The sequence below is a fragment of the Schistocerca americana genome, chromosome 3, assembly GCF_021461395.2.
Source record: "Schistocerca americana isolate TAMUIC-IGC-003095 chromosome 3, iqSchAmer2.1, whole genome shotgun sequence".
Lineage (NCBI taxonomy): Eukaryota > Metazoa > Arthropoda > Insecta > Orthoptera > Acrididae > Schistocerca > Schistocerca americana.
In genome coordinates this window covers 898848781-898874335 of record NC_060121.1, presented here as the reverse complement: position 1 = coordinate 898874335, position 25555 = coordinate 898848781, and the positions used below count along the sequence as shown (strand labels likewise).

Here is a 25555-nt window from a genome sequence, read left to right as displayed (position 1 = left end):
CCTTTTCTTCTTTCACGTGCACAAGAAAAGTCACTTTATTTCTCCATTCATTTTGAATTTTATTAAGTTTTATTTTTACCTTTAAACAACAATCTTAGACATTCATACCATGATTCCTCACAGCCTGGTAGCTGGAGTGGGGGTGTAACTTCATTCCTCAGATTACCAGAACTGTGTCAACTGTCTTCGATCTCGTTAAACGGATTTTTAAAGAAAACCACAAATGTTAATGTGGCCATAGATAAACTGAAACGCATCTGGCCGAAATAAGATTTCATTACAGCTGCAAAATATGGAAAACCTCCCTTATTATTTTTAAAGCTGCGTCTGAGGCAGAGCTCTCAAAAACAAAAAGACAACATGTGGATGTTATTAGTTACTGTCTCACACTTTTGGCGGATGATACTGTTATTCATGAAAAAACTGTATTTGCTGAAAATTGTATAATCATCAAAATGGTCCTGAAAAAAACAGCAGGTTATTACAAAGCCTGACAAACTGCTCACAATGTAAGAAAAAATTAAAGTAAAGCTAATGTTTTAACCATCAGTCAGTTTATGACGATCTCATTACAGATGGAGTGCGTTCCACCAGGAATAAGGACGAGAAAGGATGTGTGTTCGCGTCCTTTTCTAAAGGAATATCGAGAGATTTATCGTAAGAGATTTACAGAAATCACAAAAATGTAATCTTTGATGGCCTAAAAGCGATTTGAACTGCCATCACTCGAATGCAAGACCAGTGTAGAAAAATTACGTGTTTGTTTTATTGATACTGACACAAAACGCTTTTCTACAAGCCTAAGGCGTTGACTGTATGCTGAAGGAGAGAACAACACGTGCAGTCACGCCACCAGCCCAGCAACTCCTGACGATGGCGGACTGTTGACGCAGAAACCTGCTCAATGCCCCAGCATGAAGCCAGCGCTGTAGACGAAAACGTAACGTTTGTTACGGCCTCGCGTAAAAGACGCATTCTATAATCACACCGCTTGGGCCAGTAACTTTTCACCATATCTTTCGGCTCTTTTATATTCACTTAATCCACACATGCATCATAGCGAGCCCTGTAGTTTCCGAAAACTGTCGGGCTGAAGAACCAATCTCTCGGAGAATAAGTATTCTGCAACATTAGAATTCACTCACATCCCCGAGACTTACACCTATTATAAAGGCAACAACCTCTTCACCTGGCCGACAAGAGATGAAAAGCGTCAAAGCTTTTCGTGTTTCTAATTAAACGAGATAATTGCTTTTAAAATTAGTCATAAGTTTATTGCAATATATGAAGTGTGATGTGAATTATTGTGTCATTAAGCATCGGTAAAGGGCTATGATTCTTCTCTTTGCAAAATTGGTGCACTTTGTGCATGAAAGGAATTCTTCTGATCCGTTCGTTCCTAGCTGGGAAGCCCGGCGACTAGGTGGACACAGGTAGTGCGCCAACCGACGAGCGGCGGTCGCGCGCATATGTCGGCACGCTTCACAGTGGGCAGGTCCCCAGAGGATTAGCGACAGGCGAAGACGCTGTATGCGTCAACACGCTGTGTAACCTCCCCCTCACTTATCGACCTTAATGACAGTGGAAAATTAAACCGCGTGCACCTCATAGAAATTTGGGAAAAGCAATCGTCACCGAAGTTAATTTGTCGGTAAAGAGGGAGGAAAGGGTTACATCTAAATGAAAGGAAAAATGCAAATGAAATTGGTGGAAATTAATTTTGAGAAAAGGGTAAAATTAATAAAGAAAGTAATGTGCGGTCGTTACATTAACAATTAATTGGCGTTACTTAGATATTTGAGATTTGCGGAAAATTACGGTCGCCAGTCCTATGGACAACTACTATAATAACAGAAAAAGAAACGGTATTGCACATTTAATTAGCACTAAAAGCATGGCAACTGAAGGTTGACACGTGTTGTGTGAAAACTGAATGTTTGTCAGAAGTAATAAATTTCGCTACACTCTGACTTAATTTAGCAAAAGAATTAATAAAACCGGAAAATTGAAAGTTAATTTAGTGACTGAAATTAATAGTGAACTTTGTTTCGAGAGCACTACGAAATTCAATAAAATAAGGTTAGTCTTGGGCTACCTCAACAATCATTTCAAAAGCTACTTGAATTTACGCAATTTGGAAATAAGGGATTTAACTTTGAACTTGAATTAAGTGATTCTGGACAATTAACAATTTAGTACGTACCAAGCTGAGCTGCAGTCACTGGTAAGCTAAAATATGGTAAGAAAACTCGCACTCTTAATTTGTGCTTGTGTAATCTAAATATTGTAGCCAGCTATGAATACTTTAACTGAACTTTGAAATAAAAGCAGTGAAATGGAATGATATTACTTTAATGCTGGCGTATGGATTTCAACGACACTCGGGTTCATTCCAGAAAAGGAAGGGACCCTGCTTGGTAATGCAATTGGGAGAATGAGCAACAAATGTTCATACTAAGTTGCTGAAATTTTAGTTATGCAAATGGAACAATTTGAAAAGGTGAGGTCTGCCATACAGTTCTGAAACTTTACGTGCTTTTAGTCTTCCTTGTTGGTTGATTGAAGGTTTGAAGCCGTCGATCGAGGAGGTGGCGACAGTCACTCATTGTCGGCCGTCGCTGTTGCAGAAGCTGGATGCTGGCGCGCCTTCTTCTCAACACGGTCACCAGGCGAAACGGGCTCTTGATGTGCGCCAGCTAATGGTTCCCGTCGGCGACACCGTGTCAGAAACTATCATAGCAAGTCGAGCGCAATTACATGCTGCCAAACCCCAAAAGCGCGGCAACTTGCGGGATCGTCACACAACACACCTGCTCCACTGTCCTACTCCCGCCAGACTCCCCTCTGCTCGCGCTCCACGCGGCAGAGTTGACATTACCAAAGATCCTACACACCTTGGTTCTTCACAGGACCTACCGATGTAATCGTTCGATAGCATAGTTTTCCCTAGGCAAAATGCTGCGTAAAAATACAAATAATATTTACAGAACAAACCAATTGTATATATATATATATTTATATATATATACAAATAGCAAAACAATTACAATATATAAAAACACAGAAATGTCATATCTTCAGGTAAAATAATAAGGAAAAAAATTTATAGTACAATAGATGGAAATAGGAGGATATGCATTTCCGGCGTTACAGCTGCCAATGGAAACCGTGGACATTCGCACGTGTGCCCGAGGCAGCAGAAACCACAAACTTAGAACGAAAAACAGCTTTATCACGATTGTAGGTAACGCGGGCAGAGCGGCGAGTTGAACAGCAACAGTACGACTTGGGTGTCCAAGAATCTCAAGTGGCCCGGGGAATTTTGGCCGTTTCTCGCGAGCAGAACATCTGGGAACGTAGCGGCAGTACTCAAAGGGAGAGGTCTTCGTTTATTTGTATACTCTGCCTCACACAGAGAATCGCTCTCTTTTTCCTTGCGGAATGCGACGGCAAGGAGGGAGGAAATTTTGAAAGGAACCTCTTCGTTGGCAAGAATTTAATGTTCGCTTTAAAAAATAGTACGAGCTACGTAATTTGCGGAAGGGCGGAGACAAGATGCTGGAGGGGAGCGGCTCTCTCTCTCTCTCCAGGCGCGAGGAGCGCACTAGTATTGGGCATTCCGAATATTGCTTTTGAGGAGGCAGGTGTTCTCTCTTGATTGCTTCGATAAGTCGCAAAGATTCTCTTATCGCTTGTCATGAGACAATGCACTTTGCATTCGTCGCAAACAGCGTAGAGAGCAAAGTCTGTTATACCCAAGTAGGCGAACTTCACTCACTGTGCGTGTGGATCACACTTTGATTTACTACATGTCCGATGACAGTAGTACTGTTAGAAAAATTTTGAGCTTTCTTTAATACAGTTTCACGTAGGTTTTCACTTGCAGATGGACGCATACTGTCGTCCAGTAATGATGACTTCCAGTAGCAGGTTTCGGTCACTATTTTCAGCGTAGGGCATGTTAGACGCTATCAACTGCGTCGCCGGCAGAGTCTTGATCCAGGCGCACGCAATCAGCCGACTTCACCGCCACGCCGACAACGCTATGAACATGGTAATACAGAAAACGCCCGCTTTCCTAGCAGCGCATTCTTCTCTCGCTTTCTTCAATTTCTTTGAAATGTGTTAGATGCTCATAAAGACGCAAGGCACAGTATTCACCGTTTGAGAGAGTCATATGTTCAAATGTTTTTTTTATTTTTTTTATTCCTTCCTCATTTATTACACCAGGTCAACCCGTCTCGTGTAATTCATTTATATGTTAAATTAGAATGAAGTCATACAATGCTCGTGTTAAAAGGCAAATACCAGGGCAGGTACCTTACATAATTCACTTGTTGTGAGCTATTGGTGAAAATTCAATTCTATTTGTTGCTTTTTTTCTGATACTTTCTACAGTATCTGTAGACCCAAATTTTTTGTTTTTTAATCACTATTTGAATAATTTGTGATTGTTAAATGAACTTGATAAAATTTCAATAATTATTGCATATGCAGTTTAATGCAGTTTCACTGAATAAACCACTTGTATGTTGAACAGCACACCTTGGAATTCATTTATAGAATTTAAATAAAGTTAACATCTCTTTCTCCCTCCCACACGAGGTATCTTGCAGAGACACCTGTATCAACATCTCCGTGGTGTCTTATTCACTTGTTAGTAGCCTATTCTACACGACCGCTGAGTTATGTCAATTTGTGTTACTCTTTCAAGTTACTGCAGTACTGATAAATCAGTGTTTGCATAAGAGGCAATTTACCCATTGGACTGCTTCTGGGACGTTGATTTCGTCAACAGTGAATCTTACGGGACAAGCAGTTGACTGGATACCTATGAGTTGGGAGTAATGAGATTGCTAACTTGTAATAAAACTACTATTTTCTCACAAGCGCATGTTAACGCGACCCCTTCCGGAGAGCGGATGTACATAGGCAGTGGATCGAATCGGCTAGGTGATTTAACGACGAGGTTTAGTGTGGTGGCCAGCCTGGATGTGGTTTTTGAGTGGTTCCCCACATCTCGCTAGATGAATACCGGTTTGTACATGTTTTGCCTCAGATACGACCATTTGGAGCACTTTTTAAGACTTACACCCAGAATTTACTCTACAAGCAAACAGGTTGGTGTACACTGCATCTGTGCGAGGGGGGGGGGGGGGGGCGATGAACAGGAGACCTTAGGTATTTACTCTACTTAAATACGTAACCAGCCAGCACTACTTTATCCGAAAACAATTTAGATATGCTTCAAAAAGTTCACGTTTACCGGATGACGAGGGAACTTACAAGAATCAGGAATTACTCGTATTTAATTCTCGTGAAATATTTTGAAAAGCGTATTTCAGTAAAAGTATCAGTACGGCAGAGAGCAGATGGAATGGAATGTGTCTTCATAGATGTTATAAGACAATTATAAATAAAAGCAAAATAAGAATAACGAAATGTAGTCGCATGTCGAATTAAATCAAGTGCTGGCGACGAATTATATTAGAATGAGAAACGTAGTAGATGTGGTTTTTTATTAGGATAGGAAAATACCTGTCAAAGGCCCAAGTAGAGGAGATTGAAAATAGCCAGAAAGATGTTTCTGGAAAATAGGAATTTGTTAATATCGAATGAAAACGTGATACAAATTCCTTTCAGAAGCTATTTGTCTGGATAGCATTCCAGTACAAAAACGAAACGTGAAGGACCAAATGTTCGAACCAGAAGAGAACAGATGCTTTTCAAATGTGACGCAATAGGGGAATGCTGAAGATTAGGTAGGTTGATCGGACTGCTATTAAGGAGGCTCTGGTTTCGATTGGGGAAAAGAGAAATTTGACAAAAATTGAGTGAAAGAAAGGATCGGTTGATAGGAGTCAACCACCGTCGTAGCTTCGCAAAAGATCTTGGGAGAGACCCGAGAAATTTGTGGCCATACGTAAAATAGAATTGGGTAGAAGAGGAATTTGTGACAGAACTTGACTAGAAGAACGGATTGGTTGGTAGGACATGTTCTGAGGCATCAAGGGATCACCAATTTAGTATTGGAGGGCAGCGTGGAGGGTAAAAATCGTAGTAGGAGACCAAGAGAAGATTGCGCTTTGCAGATTCAGAACGATGTAGGTTGCAGTAGGTACTTTGAGATGAAGAAGCTTGCACAGGATAGAGCAGCCTGGAGAGCTGCATCAAACCAGTCTCAGGACTGAAGACAACAACGACAACAACGTAAAATCGCTAAGTGGTTAGAATGCTTCTATCGTGTCACTCACTGACCAGTCTGCGGTGGCAACAGAAGACAGCAATGGGAAAGTTTAAGTTTTAAATTTCACGTTTATAAGGAGGATCCTACAAGCATACCGTCTTTTGACTGTCATAGCGACTACGGCATGGAGAACATAGATATAGGCAACTTCCTGGCAGATTTAACTGTGTGCCGGAACAAGACTCGAACTCGGGAGCTTTGCCTTTCGCGGGCAAGCGCTCTAAAGGCTGAGCTACCCAAGCACGACTCACGACCCGTCCTCACAGATTTGCCTCCGCCATTAGCTCATCTCCTACCATCCAAACTTTACAGAAGCTCTCCTGCGAAACTTGAAGAACTAGCACTCCTGAAAGAAAGGATATTAGGGAAGACATGGCTTGGCCATAGCCTGTGAGATGTTTCCAGAATTAAATTTGTACTGTACAGCGGAGTGTGGGCTGATATGAAACTTCCTAGCAGATTAAAACTGTGTGCGAAAGTCCCGAGTTCGAGTCACGCTCCTGGACACAGTTTTAATCTGCCAGCAAGTTTCATACCAGCGCACAATTCGCTGCATAGTGAAAATTTCATTATACAGGGCGTTTCATCTCAAGTTTCGGATGAGATTATCTCGAAAACTATACATCGGATAAAAATAGTAAAACAAGTTTGTAGCTCAAAGAGGGACATGAAATGATACTACACATGACACGCAGCCCCCTTAGGTGGGGCGGGGGCCAACTTTTAAATCTTAAAAGGAAACCACCATTTTTACAGCCGATTCGGGTTCTCCAGAAAGTAATCAAGTTTCGTCTGAAACACTTTTTAAACCATTGACAGATGGCACTGAAACCGAGAAACTTTAAAATTTGGGAAGAACTCCAATTTATTTAGAATGATCGGAGAAGGGCGCATCAAATCGATACAAAAGTGCAATAATTCTTTCATTACACCAAATTAAGCTATTTTTTTTTTTTTTTTTTTTTTTTTACAAAATGTATTCTGCCCGCCCAGTTTGTGATGGAGGAAGGCGGAATGGTATCAAAATCTCGATAGGGTACTCTTCACAACTGCATTTCTCATCCGACTGTGGTGCTGTCGTGGACAAACTGCAAACTACAGCTCATTATAAAGACCGGTGCAATGGGATCAGACGTCACTTCACTTTCAGATTGTGAACCGTAAACATCAACTGACGAAAGTAAATTATGGCTCACTATCCTCCTACAAGAGACTGTTGATATGATGTTAGTTTTAGGTGAATGCCTTAACAATTACGCTGCAGCTGCGCAATAAACAGACGACATCCAAGCGAAAACAATATTCGAAACTGCACTCAACGAACTCGAAATGGATACATGCATTGCCCACCTCGTCATCGCGAATACAATCAAAAGGATGCTGTACCCTTACCGTTCTCGCCTGTGATTAACTGGATCTCGAAATTAGTAGTCGTGCGATTCAGAGACAAACTGGAATACCGAATCTACTGTTTTGAGGATTCTGAAGGCACATCAATATCATGCTCAAGAAAATGGTTCAAATGGCCCTGAGCACTATGAGACTTAACTTCTGAGGTCATCAGTCCCCTAGAACTACTTAAACCTAACTAAGGACATCACACACATCCATGCCCGAGGCAGGATTCGAACGTGCTACCGTAGCGGTCGCACGGTTCCAGACGGTAGCGCCTAGAACCGTTTGGCCACCCCGGCCGGCAAATATCATGCGTATCACATCACACTGACACAGGCATTAACGCCGAAAGATATCCAAATACGTGTGCATTTCTGCCAATGGGCCTTGGAAATTATAAGAGGTGAAAATGATTTTTTTGATATGTTATGTTCACCGATGAAAAAAAAAAATGGCTCTGAGCACTAAGGGACTTAACAGCTATGCTCATCAGTTCCCTAGAATTTAGAACTACTTAAACCTAACTAACCTAAGGACATCACACAACACCCAGTCATCACGAGGCAGAGAAAATCCCTGACCCCGCCGGAAATCGAACCCGGGAACCCGGGCGCGGGAAGCGAGAACGCTACCGCACAACCACGAGCTGCGGACCTTCACCGATGAAGCCGCATTCAGAAACAGTGGTGAATTATATCGTCATGATCGTCATTATTGGTCCCCTGTCAGTCAACACTGCCACAGACCCGTTGACAGTCAACACAAATGGTCGTTAATGGTCTGGTGTGGAATTTTAAACGGTTAATTGATAGGACCGTGTTGTTTTGACCAAAATGTTACAGGCGAATCTTATTTACAAATTATCTGCGTTGATTTAGAATCTAGGCAACGAATGTGGTTCCAACAGGACGGAGCAGCTCCCCATTATGGTAAAAATGTGCAGAACGTTATTAATTTAAGGTACCCTGGTTCGTGGATAGTACGCGGCGGACCAAGTCAGTGGCCTCCACGTTCACCAACGTAACATTTCCTGATTGTTCTTGTAGGGCTATTTAAAAAAATTTTGTTTATGCAAGACAGACCACAACCCCAAACGATCCGGAGCAACGCATTCGAAGGGTGTGCGCAGCCATACCACTGGATGTGCTGCTCAAGGCAGTGGACGACTTTCTTAGCAAATTGAAATAATTTTGAACAATTTCTTCGTGACAAATTTCACTCAAATTGTGAGAGGCAAGGTGGGACTCACACTAGTGAAGCACCCCAACGTGTGGTGGCTCACACTAATGAAGCACCCCAACGTGTGCGGACTCACACTAATGAACCACCCCAACATGTGCGGACTCACACTAATGAAGCACCCCAACGTGTGGGGACTCACACTAGTGAAGCACCCCAACGTGTGGGGACTCACACTAGTGAAGCACCCGAATGTGTGGGGACTCACACTAGTGAAACACCCCAACGTGTGGGGACTCACACTAGTGAAGCACCCCAACGTGTGGGGACTCACACTAGTGAAGCACGCCAACGTGTGGGGGCTCAAACTAATGAAGCACCCCAACATGTGCAGACTCACACTAATAAAGCACCCCAACATGTGCAACTCACACTAATGAAGCACCCCAACGTGTGCGGACTCACACTAATGAAGCACCCCAACGTGTGCAGACTCACAGTAATGAAGCACCCCAACGTGTGGGGACTCACACTAGTGAAGCACCCCAACGTGTGCAGACTCACACTAGTGAAGCACCCCAACGTGTGCGGACTCACACTAGTGAAGCACCCCAACGTGTGGGGACTCACACTAATGAAGCACCCCAATGTGTGGGGACTCACACTAGTGAAGCACCCCAACGTGTGGGGACTCACACTAGTGAAGGACCCCAACGTGTGGGGACTCACACTAGTGAAGCACCCCAACATGTGGGGACTCACACTAGTGAAGCACCCCAACGTGTGGGGAATCACACTAGTGTAGCACCCCAACGTGTGGGGACTCACACTAGTGAAGCACCCAAATGTGTGGGGACTCACACTAATGAAGCACCCCAACGTGTGGGGACTCACACTATTGAAGCACAACAACGTGTGGGGACTCACACTAGTGAAGCACCCCAACGTGTGGGGACTCACACTAGTGAAGCACCCCAACGTGTGGGGACTCACACTAGTGAAGCACCCAAACGTGTGGGGACTCACACTAATGAAGCACCCCAACGTGTGGGGACTCACACTAGTGAAGCACCCCAACGTGTGGGGACTCACACTAGTGAAGCACCCCAACGTGTGGGGACTCACACTAGTGAAGCACCCCAACGTGTGGGGACTCACACTAGTGAAGCACCCCAACGTGTGGGGACTCACACTAGTGAAGCACCCCAACATGTGGGGACTCACACTAGTGAAGCACCCCAACGTGTGGGGACTCACACTAGTGAAGCACCCCAACGTGTGGGGACTCACACAAGTGAAGCACCCCAACGTGTGGGGACTCACACAAGTGAAGCACCCCAACGTGTGGGGACTCACACAAGTGAAGCACCCCAACGTGTGGGGACTCACACTTGTGAAGCACCTCAATGTGTGGGGACTCACACTAGTGAAGCACCCTAACGTGTGGGGACTCACACAAGTGAAGCACCCCAACGTGTGGGGACTCACACTAGTGAAGCACACCAATGTGTGGGGACTCACACTAGTGAAGCACCCCAATGTGTGGGGGCTCACACTAAGGAAGCACCCCAACGTGTGCAGACTCACACTAATAAAGCACCCCAACGTGTGTGGACTCACACTAATGAAGCACCCCAGCATGTGCGGACTCACACTAATGAAGCACCCCAACGTGTGCGGACTCACACTAATGAAGCACCCCAACGTGTGCGGACTCACACTAATGAAGCACCCCAACGTGAGCGGACTCACACTAATGAAGCACCCCAACATGTGCGGACTCACACTAATGAAGCACCCCAGCGTGTGGGTACTCACACTAATGCAGCACCCCAACGTGTGGGGACTCACACTAGTGAAGCACTCCAACGTGTGGGGACTCACACTAGTGAAGCACCCCAACGTGTGGGGACTCACACAAGTGAAGCACCCTAACGTGTGGGGACTCACACTAGTGAAGCACCCCAACGTGTGGGGACTCACACTAGTGAAGCACCCCAACATGTGGGGACTCACACTAGTGAAGCACCTCAACGTGTGGGGACTCACACTAGTGAAGCACCCCAACGTGTGGGGACTCACACTAGTGAAGCACCCCAACGTGTGGGGACTCACACTAGTGAAGCACCCCAACGTGTGGGGACTAACACTAGTGAAGCACCCCAACATGTGGGGACTCACACTAGTGAAGCACCTCAACGTGTGGGGACTCACACTAGTGAAGCACCCCAACGTGTGGGGACTCACACTAGTGAAGCACCCCAACGTGTGGGGACTCACACTAGTGAAGCACCCAAATGTGTGGGGGCTCACACTAATGAAGCACCCCAACATGTGCAGACTCACACTAATAAAGCACCCCAACATGTGCGACTCACACTAATGAAGCACCCCAACGTGTGCGGACTCACACTAATGAAGCACCCCAACGTGTGCAGACTCACAGTAATGAAGCACCCCAACGTGTGGGGACTCACACTAGTGAAGGACCCCAACGTGTGGGGACTCACACTAGTGAAGCACCCCAACATGTGGGGACTCACACTAGTGAAGCACATCAACGTGTGGGGAATCACACTAGTGAAGCACCCCAACGTGTGGGGACTCACACTAGTGAAGCACCCAAATGTGTGGGGACTCACACTAATGAAGCACCCCAACGTGTGGGGACTCACACTATTGAAGCACCCCAACGTGTGGGGACTCACACTAGTGAAGCACCCCAACGTGTGGGGACTCACACTAATGAAGCACCTCAACGTGTGGGGACTCACACTAGTGAAGCACCCCAACGTGTGGGGACTCACACTAGTGAAGCACCCCAACGTGTGGGGACTCACACTAGTGAAGCACCCCAACGTGTGGGGACTCACACTAGTGAAGCACCCCAACGTGTGGGGACTCACACTAGTGAATCACCCCAACGTGTGGGGACTCACACTAGTGAAGCACCCCAACATGTGGGGACTCACACAAGTGAAGCACCCCAACGTGTGGGGACTCATACTAGTGAAGCACCCCAACGTGTGGGGACTTACACTAGTGAAGCACCCGAATGTGTGGGGACTCACACTAGTGAAACACCCCAACGCGTGGGGACTCACACTAGTGAAGCACCCCAACGTGTGGGGACTCACACTAGTGAAGCACGCCAACGTGTGGGGGCTCACACTAATGAAGCACCCCAACATGTGCAGACTCACACTAATAAAGCACCCCAACATGTGCGACTCACACTAATGAAGCACCCCAACGTATGCGGACCCACACTAATGAAGCACCCCAACGTGTGCAGACTCACAGTAATGAAGCACCCCAACGTGTGGGGACTCACACTAGTGAAGCACCCCAACGTGTGCGGACTCACACTAGTGAAGCACCACAATGTGTGCGGACTCACACTAGTGAAGCACCCCAACGAGTGGGGACTCACACTAATGAAGCACCCCAATGTGTGGGGACTCACACTAGTGAAGCACCCCAACGTGTGGGGACTCACACTAGTGAAGGACCCCAACGTGTGGGGACTCACACTAGTGAAGCACCCCAACATGTGGGGACTCACACTAGTGAAGCACCCCAACGTGTGGGGAATCACACTAGTGAAGCACCCCAACGTGTGGGGACTCACACTAGTGAAGCACCCAAATGTGTGGGGACTCACTCTAATGAAGCACCCCAACGTGTGGGGACTCACACTATTGAAGCACCCCAATGTGTGGGGACTCACACTAGTGAAGCACCCCAACGTGTGGGGACTCACACTAGTGAAGCACCCCAACGTGTGGGGACTCACACTAGTGAAGCACCCCAACGTGTGGGGACTCACACTAATGAAGCACCCCAACGTGTGGGGACTCACACTAGTGAAGCACCCCAACGTGTGGGGACTCACACTAGTGAAGCACCCCAACGTGTGGGGACTCACACTAGTGAAGCACCCCAACGTGTGGGGACTCACACTAGTGAAGCACCCCAACGTGTGGGGACTCACACTAGTGAAGCACCCCAACATGTGGGGACTCACACTAGTGAAGCACCCCAACGTGTGGGGACTCACACTAGTGAAGCACCCCAAAGTGTGGGTACTCACACAAGTGAAGCACCCCAACGTGTGGGGACCCACACAAGTGAAGCACCCCAACGTGTGGGGACTCACACAAGTGAAGCACCCCAACGTGTGGGTATCACAATTGTGAAGTACCTCAATGTGTGGGGACTCACACTAGTGAAGCACCCTAACGTGTGGGGACTCACACAAGTGAAGCACCCCAACGTGTGGGGACTCACACTAGTGAAGCACCCCAATGTGTGGGGACTCACACTAGTGAAGCACCCCAATGTGTCGGGGCTCACACTAAGGAAGCACCCCAACGTGTGCAGACTCACACTAATAAAGCACCCCAACGTGTGTGGACTCACACTAATGAAGCACCCCAACATGTGCGGACTCACACTAATGAAGCACCCCAACGTGTGCGGACTCACACTAATGAAGCACCCCAACGTGAGTGGACTCACACTAATGAAGCACCCCAACGTGTGGGGACTCACACTAATGAAGCACCCCAACGTGTGGGTACTCACACTAATGAAGCACCCCAACGTGTGGGGACTCACACTAGTGAAGCACCCCAACATGTGGGGGGACACACTAGTGAAGCACCCCAACGTGTGGGGACTCACACTAGTGAAGCACCCCAACATTTGGGGACTCACACTAGTGAAGCACCTCAACGTGTGGGGACTCACACTAGTGAAGCACCCCAACGTGTGGGGACTCACACTAGTGAAGCACCCCAATGTGTGGGGACTGACACTAGTGAAGCACCCCAACGTGTGCGGACTCACACTAGTGAAGCACCCCAACGTGTGCAGACTCACACTAGTGAAGCACCCCAACGTGTGGGGACTCACACTAATAAAGCACCCCAATGTGTGGGGACTCACACTAGTGAAGCACCCCAACGTGTGGGGACTCACACTAGTGAAGGACCCCAACGTGTGGGGACTCACACTAGTGAAGCACCCCAACATGTGGGGACTCACACTAGTGAAGCACCCCAACGTGTGGGGAATCACACTAGTGAAACACCCCAACGTGTGGGGACTCACACTAGTGAAGCACCCAAATGTGTGGGGACTCACACTAATGAAGCACCCCAACGTGTGGGGACTCCCACTATTGAAGCACCCCAACGTGTGGGGACTCACACTAGTGAAGCACCCCAACGTGTGGGGACTCACACTAGTGAAGCACCCCAACGTGTGGGGACTCACACTAGTGAAGCACCCCAACGTGTGGGGACTCACACTAATGAAGCACCCCAACGTGTGGGGACTCACACTAGTGAAGCACCCCAACGTGTGGGGACTCACACTAGTGAAGCACCCCAACGTGTGGGGACTCACACTAGTGAAGCACCCCAACGTGTGGGGACTCACACTAGTGAAGCACCCCAACGTGTGGGGACTCACACTAGTGAAGCACCCCAACATGTGGGGACTCACACTAGTGAAGCACCTCAACGTGTGGGGACTCACACTAGTGAAGCACCCCAACGTGTGGGGACTCACACAAGTGAAGCACCCCAACGTGTGGGGACTCACACAAGTGAAGCACCCCAACGTGTGGGGACTCACACAAGTGAAGCACCCCAACGTGTGGGGACTCACACTTGTGAAGCACCTCAATGTGTGGGGACTCACACTAGTGAAGCACCCTAACGTGTGGGGACTCACACAAGTGAAGCACCCCAACGTGTGGGGACTCACACTAGTGAAGCACCCCAATGTGTGGGGACTCACACTAGTGAAGCACCCCAATGTGTGGGGGCTCACACTAGTGAAGCACCCCAATGTGTGGGGGCTCACACTAAGGAAGCACCCCAACGTGTGCAGACTCACACTAATAAAGCACCCCAACGTGTGCGGACTCACACTAATGAAGCACCCCAACATGTGCGGACTCACACTAATGAAGCACCCCAACGTGTGCGGACTCACACTAATGAAGCACCCCAACGTGTGCGGACTCACACTAATGAAGCACCCCAACGTGAGCGGACTCACACTAATGAAGCACCCCAACATGTGCGGACTCACACTAATGAAGCATCCCAACGTCTGGGTACTCACACTAATGAAGCACCCCAACGTGTGGGGACTCACACTAGTGAAGCACTCCAACGTGTGGGGACTCACACTAGTGAAGCACCCCAACGTGTGGGGACTCACACAAGTGAAGCACCCTAACGTGTGGGGACCCACACTAGTGAAGCACCCCAACGTGTGGGGACTCACACTAGTGAAGCACCCCAACATGTGGGGACTCACACTAGTGAAGCACCTCAACGTGTGGGGACTCACACTAGTGAAGCACCCCAACGTGTGGGGACTCACACTAGTGAAGCACCCCAATGTGTGGGGACTCACACTAGTGAAGCACCCCAACGTGTGGGGACTCACACTAGTGAAGCACCCCAACGTGTGGGGACTCACACTAGTGAATCACCCCAACGTGTGGGGACTCACACTAGTGAAGCACCCCAACATGTGGGGACTCACACAAGTGAAGCACCCCAACGTGTGGGGACTCACACTAGTGAAGCACCCCAACGTGTGGGGACTCACACTAGTGAAGCACCTGAATGTGTGGGGACTCACACTAGTGAAACACCCCAACGTGTGGGGACTCACACTAGTGAAGCACCCCAACGTGTGGGGACTCACACTAGTGAAGCACGCCAACGTGTGGGGGCTCACACTAATGAAGCACCCCAACATGTGCAGACTCACACTAATAAAGCACCCCAACATGTGCGACTCACACTAATGAAGCACCCCAACGTGTGCGGACTCACACTAATGAAGCACCCCAACGTGTGCAGACTCACAGTAATGAAGCACCCCAACGTGTGGGGACTCACACTAGTGAAGCACCCCAACGTGTGCGGACTCACACTAGTGAAGCACCCCAACGTGTGCGGACTCACACTAGTGAAGCACCCCAACGTGTGGGGACTCACACTAATGAAGCACCCCAATGTGTGGGGACTCACACTAGTGAAGCACCCCAACGTGTGGGGACTCGCACTAGTGAAGGACCCCAACGTGTGGGGACTCACACTAGTGAAGCACCCCAACATGTGGGGACTCACACTAGTGAAGCACCCCAACGTGTGGGGAATCACACTAGTGAAGCACCGCAACGTGTGGGGACTCACACTAGTGAAGCACCCAAATGTGTGGGGACTCACACTAATGAAGCACCCCAATGTGTGGGGACTCACACTATTGAAGCACCCCAACGTGTGGGGACTCACACTAGTGAAGCACCCCAACGTGTGGGGACTCACACTAGTGAAGCACCCCAACGTGTGGGGACTCACACTAGTGAAGCACCCCAACGTGTGGGGACTCACACTAATGAAGCACCCCAACGTGTGGGGACTCACACTAGTGAAGCACCCCAACGTGTGGGGACTCACACTAGTGAAGCACCCCAACGTGTGGGGACTCACACTAGTGAAGCACCCCAACATGTGGGGACTCACACTAGTGAAGCACCCCAACGTGTGGGGACTCACACTAGTGAAGCACCCCAACGTGTGGGGACTCACACAAGTGAAGCACCCCAACGTGTGGGGACTCACACAAGTGAAGCACCCCAACGTGTGGGGACTCACACAAGTGAAGCACCCCAACGTGTGGGGACTCACACTTGTGAAGCACCTCAATGTGTGGGGACTCACACTAGTGAAGCACCCTAACGTGTGGGGACTCACACAAGTGGAGCACCCCAACGTGTGGGGACTCACACTAGTGAAGCACCCCAATGTGTGGGGACTCACACTAGTGAAGCACCCCAATGTGTGGGGGCTCACACTAAGGAAGCACCCCAACGTGTGCAGACTCACACTAATAAAGCACCCCAACGTGTGTGGACTCACACTAATGAAGCACCCCAACATGTGCGGACTCACACTAATGAAGCACCCCAACGTGTGCGGACTCACACTAATGAAGCACCCCAACGTGAGCGGACTCACACTAATGAAGCACCCCAACGTGTGGGGACTCACACTAATGAAGCACCCCAACGTGTGGGTACTCACACTAATGAAGCACCCCAACGTGTGGGGACTCACACTAGTGAAGCACTCCAACGTGTGGGGACTCACACTAGTGAAGCACCCCAACGTGTGGGGACTCACACAAGTGAAGCACCCTAACGTGTGGGGACTCACAATAGTGAAGCACCCCAACATGTGGGGACTCACACTAGTGAAGCACCCCAACGTGTGGGGACTCACACTAGTGAAGCACCCCAACGTGTGGGGAATCACACTAGTGAAGCACCCCAACATGTGGGGACTCACACTAGTGAAGTACCTCAACGTGTGGGGACTCACACTAGTGAAGCACCCCAACGTGTGGGGACTCACACTAGTGAAGCACCCCAATGTGTGGGGACTCACACTAATGAAGTACCCCAATGTGTGGGGACTCACACTAGTGAAGCACCCCAACGTGTGGGGACTCACACTAGTGAAGCACCCCAATGTGTGGGGACTCACACTAGTGAAGCACCCCAACATGTGGGGACTCACACTAGTGAAGCACCCCAATGTGTGGGGACTCACACTAGTGAAGCACCCCAATGTGTGGGGACTCACACTAGTGAAGCACCCGAACGTGTGGGGACTCACACTAATGAAGCACCCCAACATGCGGGAACTCACACTAATGAAGCATCTCACAGTGTGGGGACTCACACTAGTGAAGCACCCCAACGTGTGGGGACTCACACTAATGAAGCACCCCAACGTGTGGGGACTCACACTAGTGAAGCACCCCAATGTGTGGGGACTCACACTAGTGAAGCACCCCAACGTGTGGGGACTCACACTAGTGAAGCACCCCAACGTGTGGGTACTCACACTAGTGAAGCACCCCAATGTGTGGGGACTCACACTAGTGAAGCACCCAAATGTGTGGATACTCACACTAATGAAGCACCCCAACGTGTGGGGACTCACACTAGTGAAGCAGCCCAATGTGTGGGGACTCACACTAGTGAAGCACCCGAACGTGTGGGGATTCACACTAATGAAGCACCCCAACATGTGGGGACTCACACTAATGAAGCACCTCACCGTGTGTGTACTCACACTAATGAAGCACCCCAATGTGTGGGGACTCACACTTAACAAGCACCCCATGGGAACATCGTTCTACTACGTCCATGTCGTTGTTCCTGCGTAACGCTAAAAGTAGGATACAGTACATTACGTACAAAAATAGCTTAATCTGGCGTAACGAAAGAATTGGTGCACATTTTTTATCAATTTGATGCGACCCCCTCGGATCATTCCAAATAAATCGGAGTTCTTCCGCAATTTTAATGTTTCCCGATTTCAGTGCCATCTGTCTGATTTAAAAAAATGTTTCAGGAGAACTTGTTCACTTTTTTATGGAGAATCGAATCTGCAATAAAAATGGGTGTTTCCATTTAAGATTTTAAATCCCCCCCGCCTCACCCAAAGGGGCGGAGGTTGGGGGTCACGTGTAGTATCATTTTATGTCTCCCTTTGAGCTTACAAACTTGTCTCACCCACTATATTTACCCGATGTGTAGTTTTCCAGATGATCTCATCCGAAACGTCATATAGACCACCCTGTAGAAATAGGCATCTGTGGCGTAGGGAAGCAGTCAAATAAGTCTCCGTGTCCGGCTGGAATCCCTACTCTGATTTGCAAAGGGTATTCATCGGCACTGACACCTTACTCAGCTTGCATTTATCGGGAAACCCCCGCCAGCGCGAAGTACGAAGCGACTGCAAAACAGCGCTCGTGACACACGCATATAAGAAAGGGAAAAGGAAGTACCCACATAATTAAATTTCAGTATCGTAACATCGGTTTGCTTCAAAATTCTTGAACACATTCTGGTTTCGAGTACAATAAATTTCCTTCGGACAGGAAAGATTCTGAACACAGATTTGGAAATCGTCACTAGTGCGAAACTCAGCCTGCACTTTTCTGATAGTATCCTAAAAAGCGTGGAGGGAAACAGGCCAAAAACGTGTTCCATATTTCCAAAAAGAGTTTGACACGTGCCCCACAGCAGAATTTTGACGAAAGTCCGAGCATACGGTATAGGTTCGCAGATATGTGAGGGGCTCGAAGAATATTTAAGGGGATTCAGTAAGTTGTCCTCGACGGCCAATGTTTATCAGAGACAAATTCAACGTCAGGAGTCCCCCAGAGAAGAGTGAAAGGACTGCTCGTATTCTCCATATGCATAAATTACCTGACGGAAGCGGTGAACAGCAACTTACGGCTGTTTGCTCATGACACTATGGTGTAAGGAAAAGTGTTGTCGTTCAGTGACTATAGGAGTATACAAAATTACTTAGACAGATAGCTGTTGTAATGAATGGCAGTCTACTTTAAACGTACGAAAATAAAAGGTAATGCTGACGAGTAGGGAAAACATACTGGTAACTTTCGAATACACCTTTAGTAGACAGCTGTTTGACTGTCACATCGCTTAAACACAATGATGAAAAAAATATATAAATAAATAAAAAACAGCAAAGCCAAAAAGTAATTAATGTAGTATATGATATAAGAGGAAGGCTTTTGTCCAGGTAGACATATTTAAGTGATTAACATTTCACCCCCACCCCCTACCCCACAACCCCCACCCCCCACCCCCCAACTCCCACCCCCCATATGAACCATGGACCTTACCGTTGGTGGGGAGGCTTGCTTGCCTCAGTGATACAGATAGCCGTACCGTAGATGCCAGACAAACGTGACAGAGGGGCAGCATCCTTTTCAGTAGTTGCAGAAGCAACAGTTTGGATGACTGACTGATCTGGCCTTATAACACTAACCATAACGGCCATAACGGCTGAAAGCAAGAGGAAACTACATCCGTAATTTTTCCCGAGGGCATGCAGCTTTACTGTATGGCTAAATGATGATTGCGTCCTCGTGGATTAAATTTACCGCAGGTAAAATAGTCCCCCATTCGGATCACCGGGCGGTGACTGCTAAAGAGAAAGTCGTTATCATGAGAAAGAAAACTGGCATTCTACGGATCGGATCGTGGAATTTCAGATCCCTTAATCGGGATGGTATGTTAGATAATTTAAAAAGGGAAATGGAAAGGTTAAAGTTAGATGTAGTGGGACTTAGTGAAGTTCGGTGGCAGGAGGAACAAGATATCTGGTCAGGTGAACACAGGGATAAAATAAAATTGGGGTAATGTAGGAGTAGGTTTAATAGTAAATAAAAAATAGGAGTTCGGGTAAGTTACAACAAACAGCATAGCGAATGCATTATTTTGGCCAAGATGGACACGAATCCCACGCCTGACACAGTGGAACAAGCACATATGCCAACTACCTCCACAGATGATATAGAGATTGACGAAATGTATGGTGAGATAAAAGAAATTATTCAGATACTGAAGGGAGACGAAAATTTAATAGTCATGGGTGACTGGAATCCGATAGTAGGAAAAGGAATGAAAGGAAACGTCGTAGATGCATATGGAACACAATAAATAAATAAATAAATAAAGGAGGAAGCCGCGTGGTAGAATTTTGCTCAGAGCGAAGTTTAATCATAGCTAACACTTGGTTCAAGAATCATAAAAGAAGGTTGTATATGTGGAAGAAGCCAGCAGATACTGGAAGGTTTGAGATTGTATAATGGTAAGACAGAGATTCAGGAACCAGGTTTTAAACTGTAAGACATTTCCAGGAGCAGATATGGACTTTAACCACAATCTATTGGTTATGAACCGTAGATTAAAAATGAAGAAACTGCAGAAAAATGGGAAATTAAGGAGATGGCAACTGGATAAACTGAAAGAACCATAGGTTATAGAGAGTTTCAGGAAGAGCATTAGGTAACGATTGACAGGAATGAGGGAAAGAAATACAGTAGAAGAAGAATTGGTAGCTTTGATGGACGCAATAGTAAAGGCAGCAAACGATCAAGTAGGTAAAAGACGAGAGCTAGTAGTAATCCTTGGGTAGCACAAGAAATATTAAATTTAACTGATGAAAGGAGAAAACATAAAAATGCAGTAAATGAAGGAGGCAAAAAGGAATACAAACGTCTCAAAAATGAGATCGATAGGAAAATGAGATCGATAGGAAGTGCAAAATGGCTAAGCAGGAATGGCAAGAGGAGTAATGTAAGGAAGTAAAGGTATTTCTCTCTAGGGATAAGATAGATACTGCCTACAGGAAAATTAAAGAGGCCTTTGGAAAAAACAGAACCACTTGTATGAATGTCAAGAACTCAGGTGGAAACCCAATTCTGAGCAAAGAAGGAAAAGCAGAAAGGTGGAAGGAGTATACAGAGGATCTACACAAGGGTGATGTGCTTCAGTACAATATTACGGAAATGGTAGAGGATGTAGATGAAGATGAAATGGGAGATAAGGTATTGTGTGAAGAGTTTGACAGAGCACTGAAAGACCTGAGTCGAAACGAGCCCTGGGAGTAGACAACATTCCATTAGAACTACTGAAAACCTTGGGGAGAGCAAGTCCTGACAAAACTCTACCATCTGGTGAGTAAGATGTATGAGACCAGCGAAATACACTCAGGCTTTAGGAAGAACATAGTAATTCCAATCCCAAAGAAAGCGGGTGTTGACAGATGTGAAAATTACCGCACTATCAGTTTAATAAGTCACAGCTGCAAACTACTAACGCTAATTCTTTACAAACGAATAGAAAAATTGGTAGAATCCGACCTCGGTGAAGATCAGTTTGGATTCCGAAGAAATGTTGGAACACGTGAGGCAACACTGACCCTACGACTTACAAGATAGATTAAGGAAAGGCAAACCTACGTTTCTAGAATTTGTAGACTTAGAGATAGATTTTGACAATGTTGACTGGAATACTCTCTTTCAAATTCTGAAGGTAAAAACACGGTGCGACAGACTATTTACAATTTGTACAGAAATCAGATGGCAGTTGCGAGTCGAGGGGCATGAAAGGGATGCAGTGGTTGGGAAGGGAGTGAGACAGGGTTGTAGCTTATCCCCAATGTTATTCAATCTGTATATTGAGCAAACAGTAATGGAAACAAAAGACAAATTTGGAGTAGGAATTAAAACACATGGAGAAGAAATAAAAACTTTGAGTTTCGCTGATGACATTGTAATTCTGTCAGATACAGCAAAGGACCTCTAAGAGTAGTTGAACGGTATGGACAGTGTCTTGAAAGGAGGATATAAGATGAACATCAACAAAAACAATACGCGGATAATGGAATGTAGTCGAATTAAATCGAGTGATGCTGATAAGATTAGGAAATGGGACACTTAAAGTAGTAGATGAGTTTTTTATTTGGGGAGCAAAATAATTGATAATGGTCAAAATAGAGGTGATATAAAATGTATCCTGGCAATTGCAAGGAAAGCGTTTCTGGAGAAGAGAAATTTGTTAACATCGAGTATAGATTTAGGTGTCAGGCAGTCGTTTCTGAGAGTATTTGTATGGAGTGTAGCCAGGTATGGCAGTGAAACATGGACGATAAATAGCTTAGACAAGAAGAGAATAGAAGGTTTTGAAATGCAGTGCTACACAGGAATGCTGAAGATTAGGTGGTTAGGTCGCATAACTAATGAGGAGGTATTGAATAGAATTGAGGAGAAGAGAAATTTGTGGCACAACGTGAGTAGAAGAACGGATCGGTTTGTAGGATATGTTCTGAGGCATCAAGGGATCACCAATTTAGTACTGGAGGGCTGCGTGGAGGGTAAAAATCGTAGAGGGAGACCAAGAGATGAATACACTAAGCAGATTCAGAAGGATGTAGGTTGCAGTAGGTACTGAGAGATAAAGAAGCTTGCACACGATAGAGTAGCATGCAGAGCTGCATCAAACCAGACTTTGGACTGAAGACCACAACAACAACAACAACAACATATCCACATCACACATTAATGCAAGCGTGAGATAGCCACTGCAATGCTGGAATATCAATAACCGGTGTAATCGACATAATGTTTAATGCAAGCATTTAAACGGGCATGCGCTGTGTTGTATAAGTGCCAGATGTCAATTCGTGTAATGGTTTCCGTGCCTGTTGCACTTGGTCGCTCAATAAAGTGGCGGTAATTGCTGTTGTCGTTCAATGAGGTCCCACATGGGTCAATTGGAGACACATCTGGCGATCGAGCAGGCCAAAATAACACGTTCACACCCCTGTAGAGCGTGTTGTGTTACAACAGTGCTATTTGAGCGAGCATCATACTGTTGGGAAAGACCCCGTGGAATGCTGTTCAAAACGGCTCTGAGCACTATGGGACTTTACATCTGAGCTCATCAGTCCCATAGACTTAGAACTAATATAAGGACATCACACTCATCCATGCCCGAGGAAGGATTCGAACCTGCATCCGTAGCAGCAGCGCGGTTCCGAACTGAAGCACCGAGAACCGCTCGGTCACAGCGGCCGGTTGAATTCTGTTCACGAGTAGGAGTACAACAGGTCGATTCACCAAACTGACGTACAATTTTGCAGTCAGATAGCTTGGGATAACTACGAGATTGTTCTTGCTGTCATACAAAATCAGCCCCCCCCCCCCCCCTCCCCCGGACTCTAACTCCAGGTTTAGGTCCAATGTGTCTAGCGTGCAGACAGGGTGGTTGTGGGCTCTCAACTGCCCTCCTTATAACTAACAGTCGGCCATCACTGGCATAGAATTAGAAACGGCTTTCATTAGAAAACACCTCCACCTTACCCTACAATAAGTACCCGCTTGACACCATTGAAGTCGCAGATGGCGGTGGACTGGGGTCAGTGGAATGCACGCTACAGGGCGTCTAGCTCGAAGCATTCCTCGAAGTAACCGTTGTAACAGTTCATTGTTTCACTGTGCTGACAACTGCTGCTGAAATTCCTGCTGCAGATGCAGTACGATGCGTTATGCCCCCGAACACGATGGTTTTACCTCTCGGTAGCAGGATGTTGCCGTCCGCAGTTCGGTCACCTTGTGAGCTTGCCACTGAAATACAAAGTTTCTCTACGAACGTACGGTCCCGCCCTTTCAGTAAAGTAACAGATTTAGTAACTGCGTTGTATCATCTGTATAAATATTTATGTAGATAAGCTCATGATTAGGAGTACAGTTTGCGTGTATGCTTGTGAGATTGATTACCATATTTATAACGGCGTACGGTTACTATGTGAGTCAGTGCTACAATATATTACATCATTAGCAAACCTACGCCAACCTTTCAATTATCGTAAATATTTCCTTTCTCTCTGAAATAGTAAGTTAACAATTACTCTAAAAGTGATATGTTATTACCGCGTGCACGTAATACTTTGATATAACACGGTGTTGGTATTCCGATGCATTCACGTTCACATTTGCTAATGAAATATCGTATTTAGTATATCCCGGCAGCCGCGTTATAGACGCAAAGTAGTTTCTGTTCAGCCTTTAATAACGTTTGTTGCTGAACCATTTAGATATCGAGCATGGAATAAATGCTACTACTTGTGACGGTACGTCACATAAATATTGACATTTTTATCGAAGCAGTGAACAATATTGCGAAGTCTTAAGGGTGAACTAAAAATTGTTTGTAAACACTTAACGTATTTTAAGAACATAATTAGTATAAAGGATACAGGTAATGTTCTTGAAAAACAAAACTGATATGCAGCGATAATTTAAAAGTTGCATCTTTATTTAAAAAATATCTATGAAATTAAAAAAGAATCGCTAAGAGACGCGATTGTACGGCCGAGGAGAACGGACGTATTTTATGGTACACACACACTGTTTTGTTTCGCGATACGGAAGGCAGCCGTTGAGCGGCTACCCATAATTTATGTAAGTTATTCTGTATTCTGCCAAAAAAAAAATAATTTTGTTATCACAAAATGAATTTCTTTGTAGTAGTTGTCACCTCAAATGGGCGCAGCGGCTAATTATTTTTAATAAGCATTTTTTTTAGTAATTTGCGCTGCGGGATGCTCATCTTCCGATGCAGCTTCTGGTTGGCCGCTACGCGCAGAAGTATTAATTTATTTTTCAAAGTGTAACTGTAAATGCGAGAGATTTCGTTGTAAGAACCTTTCTAAATTGGAACAGATAATTAATTTAACGTTAAAGTTCATTTTTTAAATTATACAGATTCCATGAGTTCAGGAAGTTTTATCTTGGCCGCTCCACGGCAACAATCGAAATTCTCTCGAGCCTTGCTTTGCAATCAATTAACAGAATTTAACAAAATTATATTCAGTTCAGGTAACGGCAACTATATTTTAGTCATCACGTTCAAAATCTAAAGTTGGTACATGAATAACTGCGGCCCTTCAAGAACCCGTTTCATATTTACTTATGCACGTAAGTAAAAGTGAAAAGAAAGGATAAAATACCTGAGAGAAAGAATCGTGCTTTAACAAAAAAAAAAAAAATCACCTGATAAATTAAAAATTATATATATATATATATATATATATATATATATATATATATATATATATATATATATCTAAAACCTAAGATATTCCCCTGTGCCAACTGCATTTGCATAATTTTCTCTACCCGATCCAAGCTTAATATGTACGTGATGGCTGAAGAATATTTATAGTTTTTGCTCACAAAGAGTGTTAATGACACTTCCTGGCAGATTAAAACTGTGTGCTCGACCGAGACTCGAACTCGGGACCTTTGCCT

The 25555-nt window shown here is 46.1% G+C and overlaps 3 protein-coding genes across 3 annotated transcripts; all 3 read left to right on the top strand.

Moving 5' to 3' along the window:
- Positions 1-9686: 9686 nt before the first annotated feature.
- Positions 9687-11204, top strand: LOC124606484. The gene has a single exon (XM_047138467.1). It carries the CDS (start codon positions 9687-9689, stop codon positions 11202-11204), a length of 1518 nt encoding a protein of 505 aa, XP_046994423.1.
- On the top strand, positions 11204-12061 carry LOC124606483. Its single transcript, XM_047138466.1, has one exon. The coding sequence runs from the start codon at positions 11204-11206 to the stop codon at positions 12059-12061; it is 858 nt and encodes a 285-aa protein (XP_046994422.1).
- Positions 12062-12093: 32 nt separating this feature from the next.
- On the top strand, positions 12094-13020 carry LOC124606482. Its single transcript, XM_047138465.1, has one exon. The coding sequence runs from the start codon at positions 12094-12096 to the stop codon at positions 13018-13020; it is 927 nt and encodes a 308-aa protein (XP_046994421.1).
- The last annotated feature ends 12535 nt before the right edge of the window (positions 13021-25555 follow it).

Coding starts and splice junctions, on each gene's coding strand:
- LOC124606482 (XM_047138465.1), top strand. CDS start 12,094: ATGAAGCACCCCAACGTGTGCAGACTCACAGTAATGAAGCACCCCAAC.
- LOC124606484 (XM_047138467.1), top strand. CDS start 9,687: ATGAAGCACCCCAACGTGTGGGGACTCACACTATTGAAGCACAACAAC.
- LOC124606483 (XM_047138466.1), top strand. CDS start 11,204: ATGAAGCACCCCAACGTGTGCGGACTCACACTAATGAAGCACCCCAAC.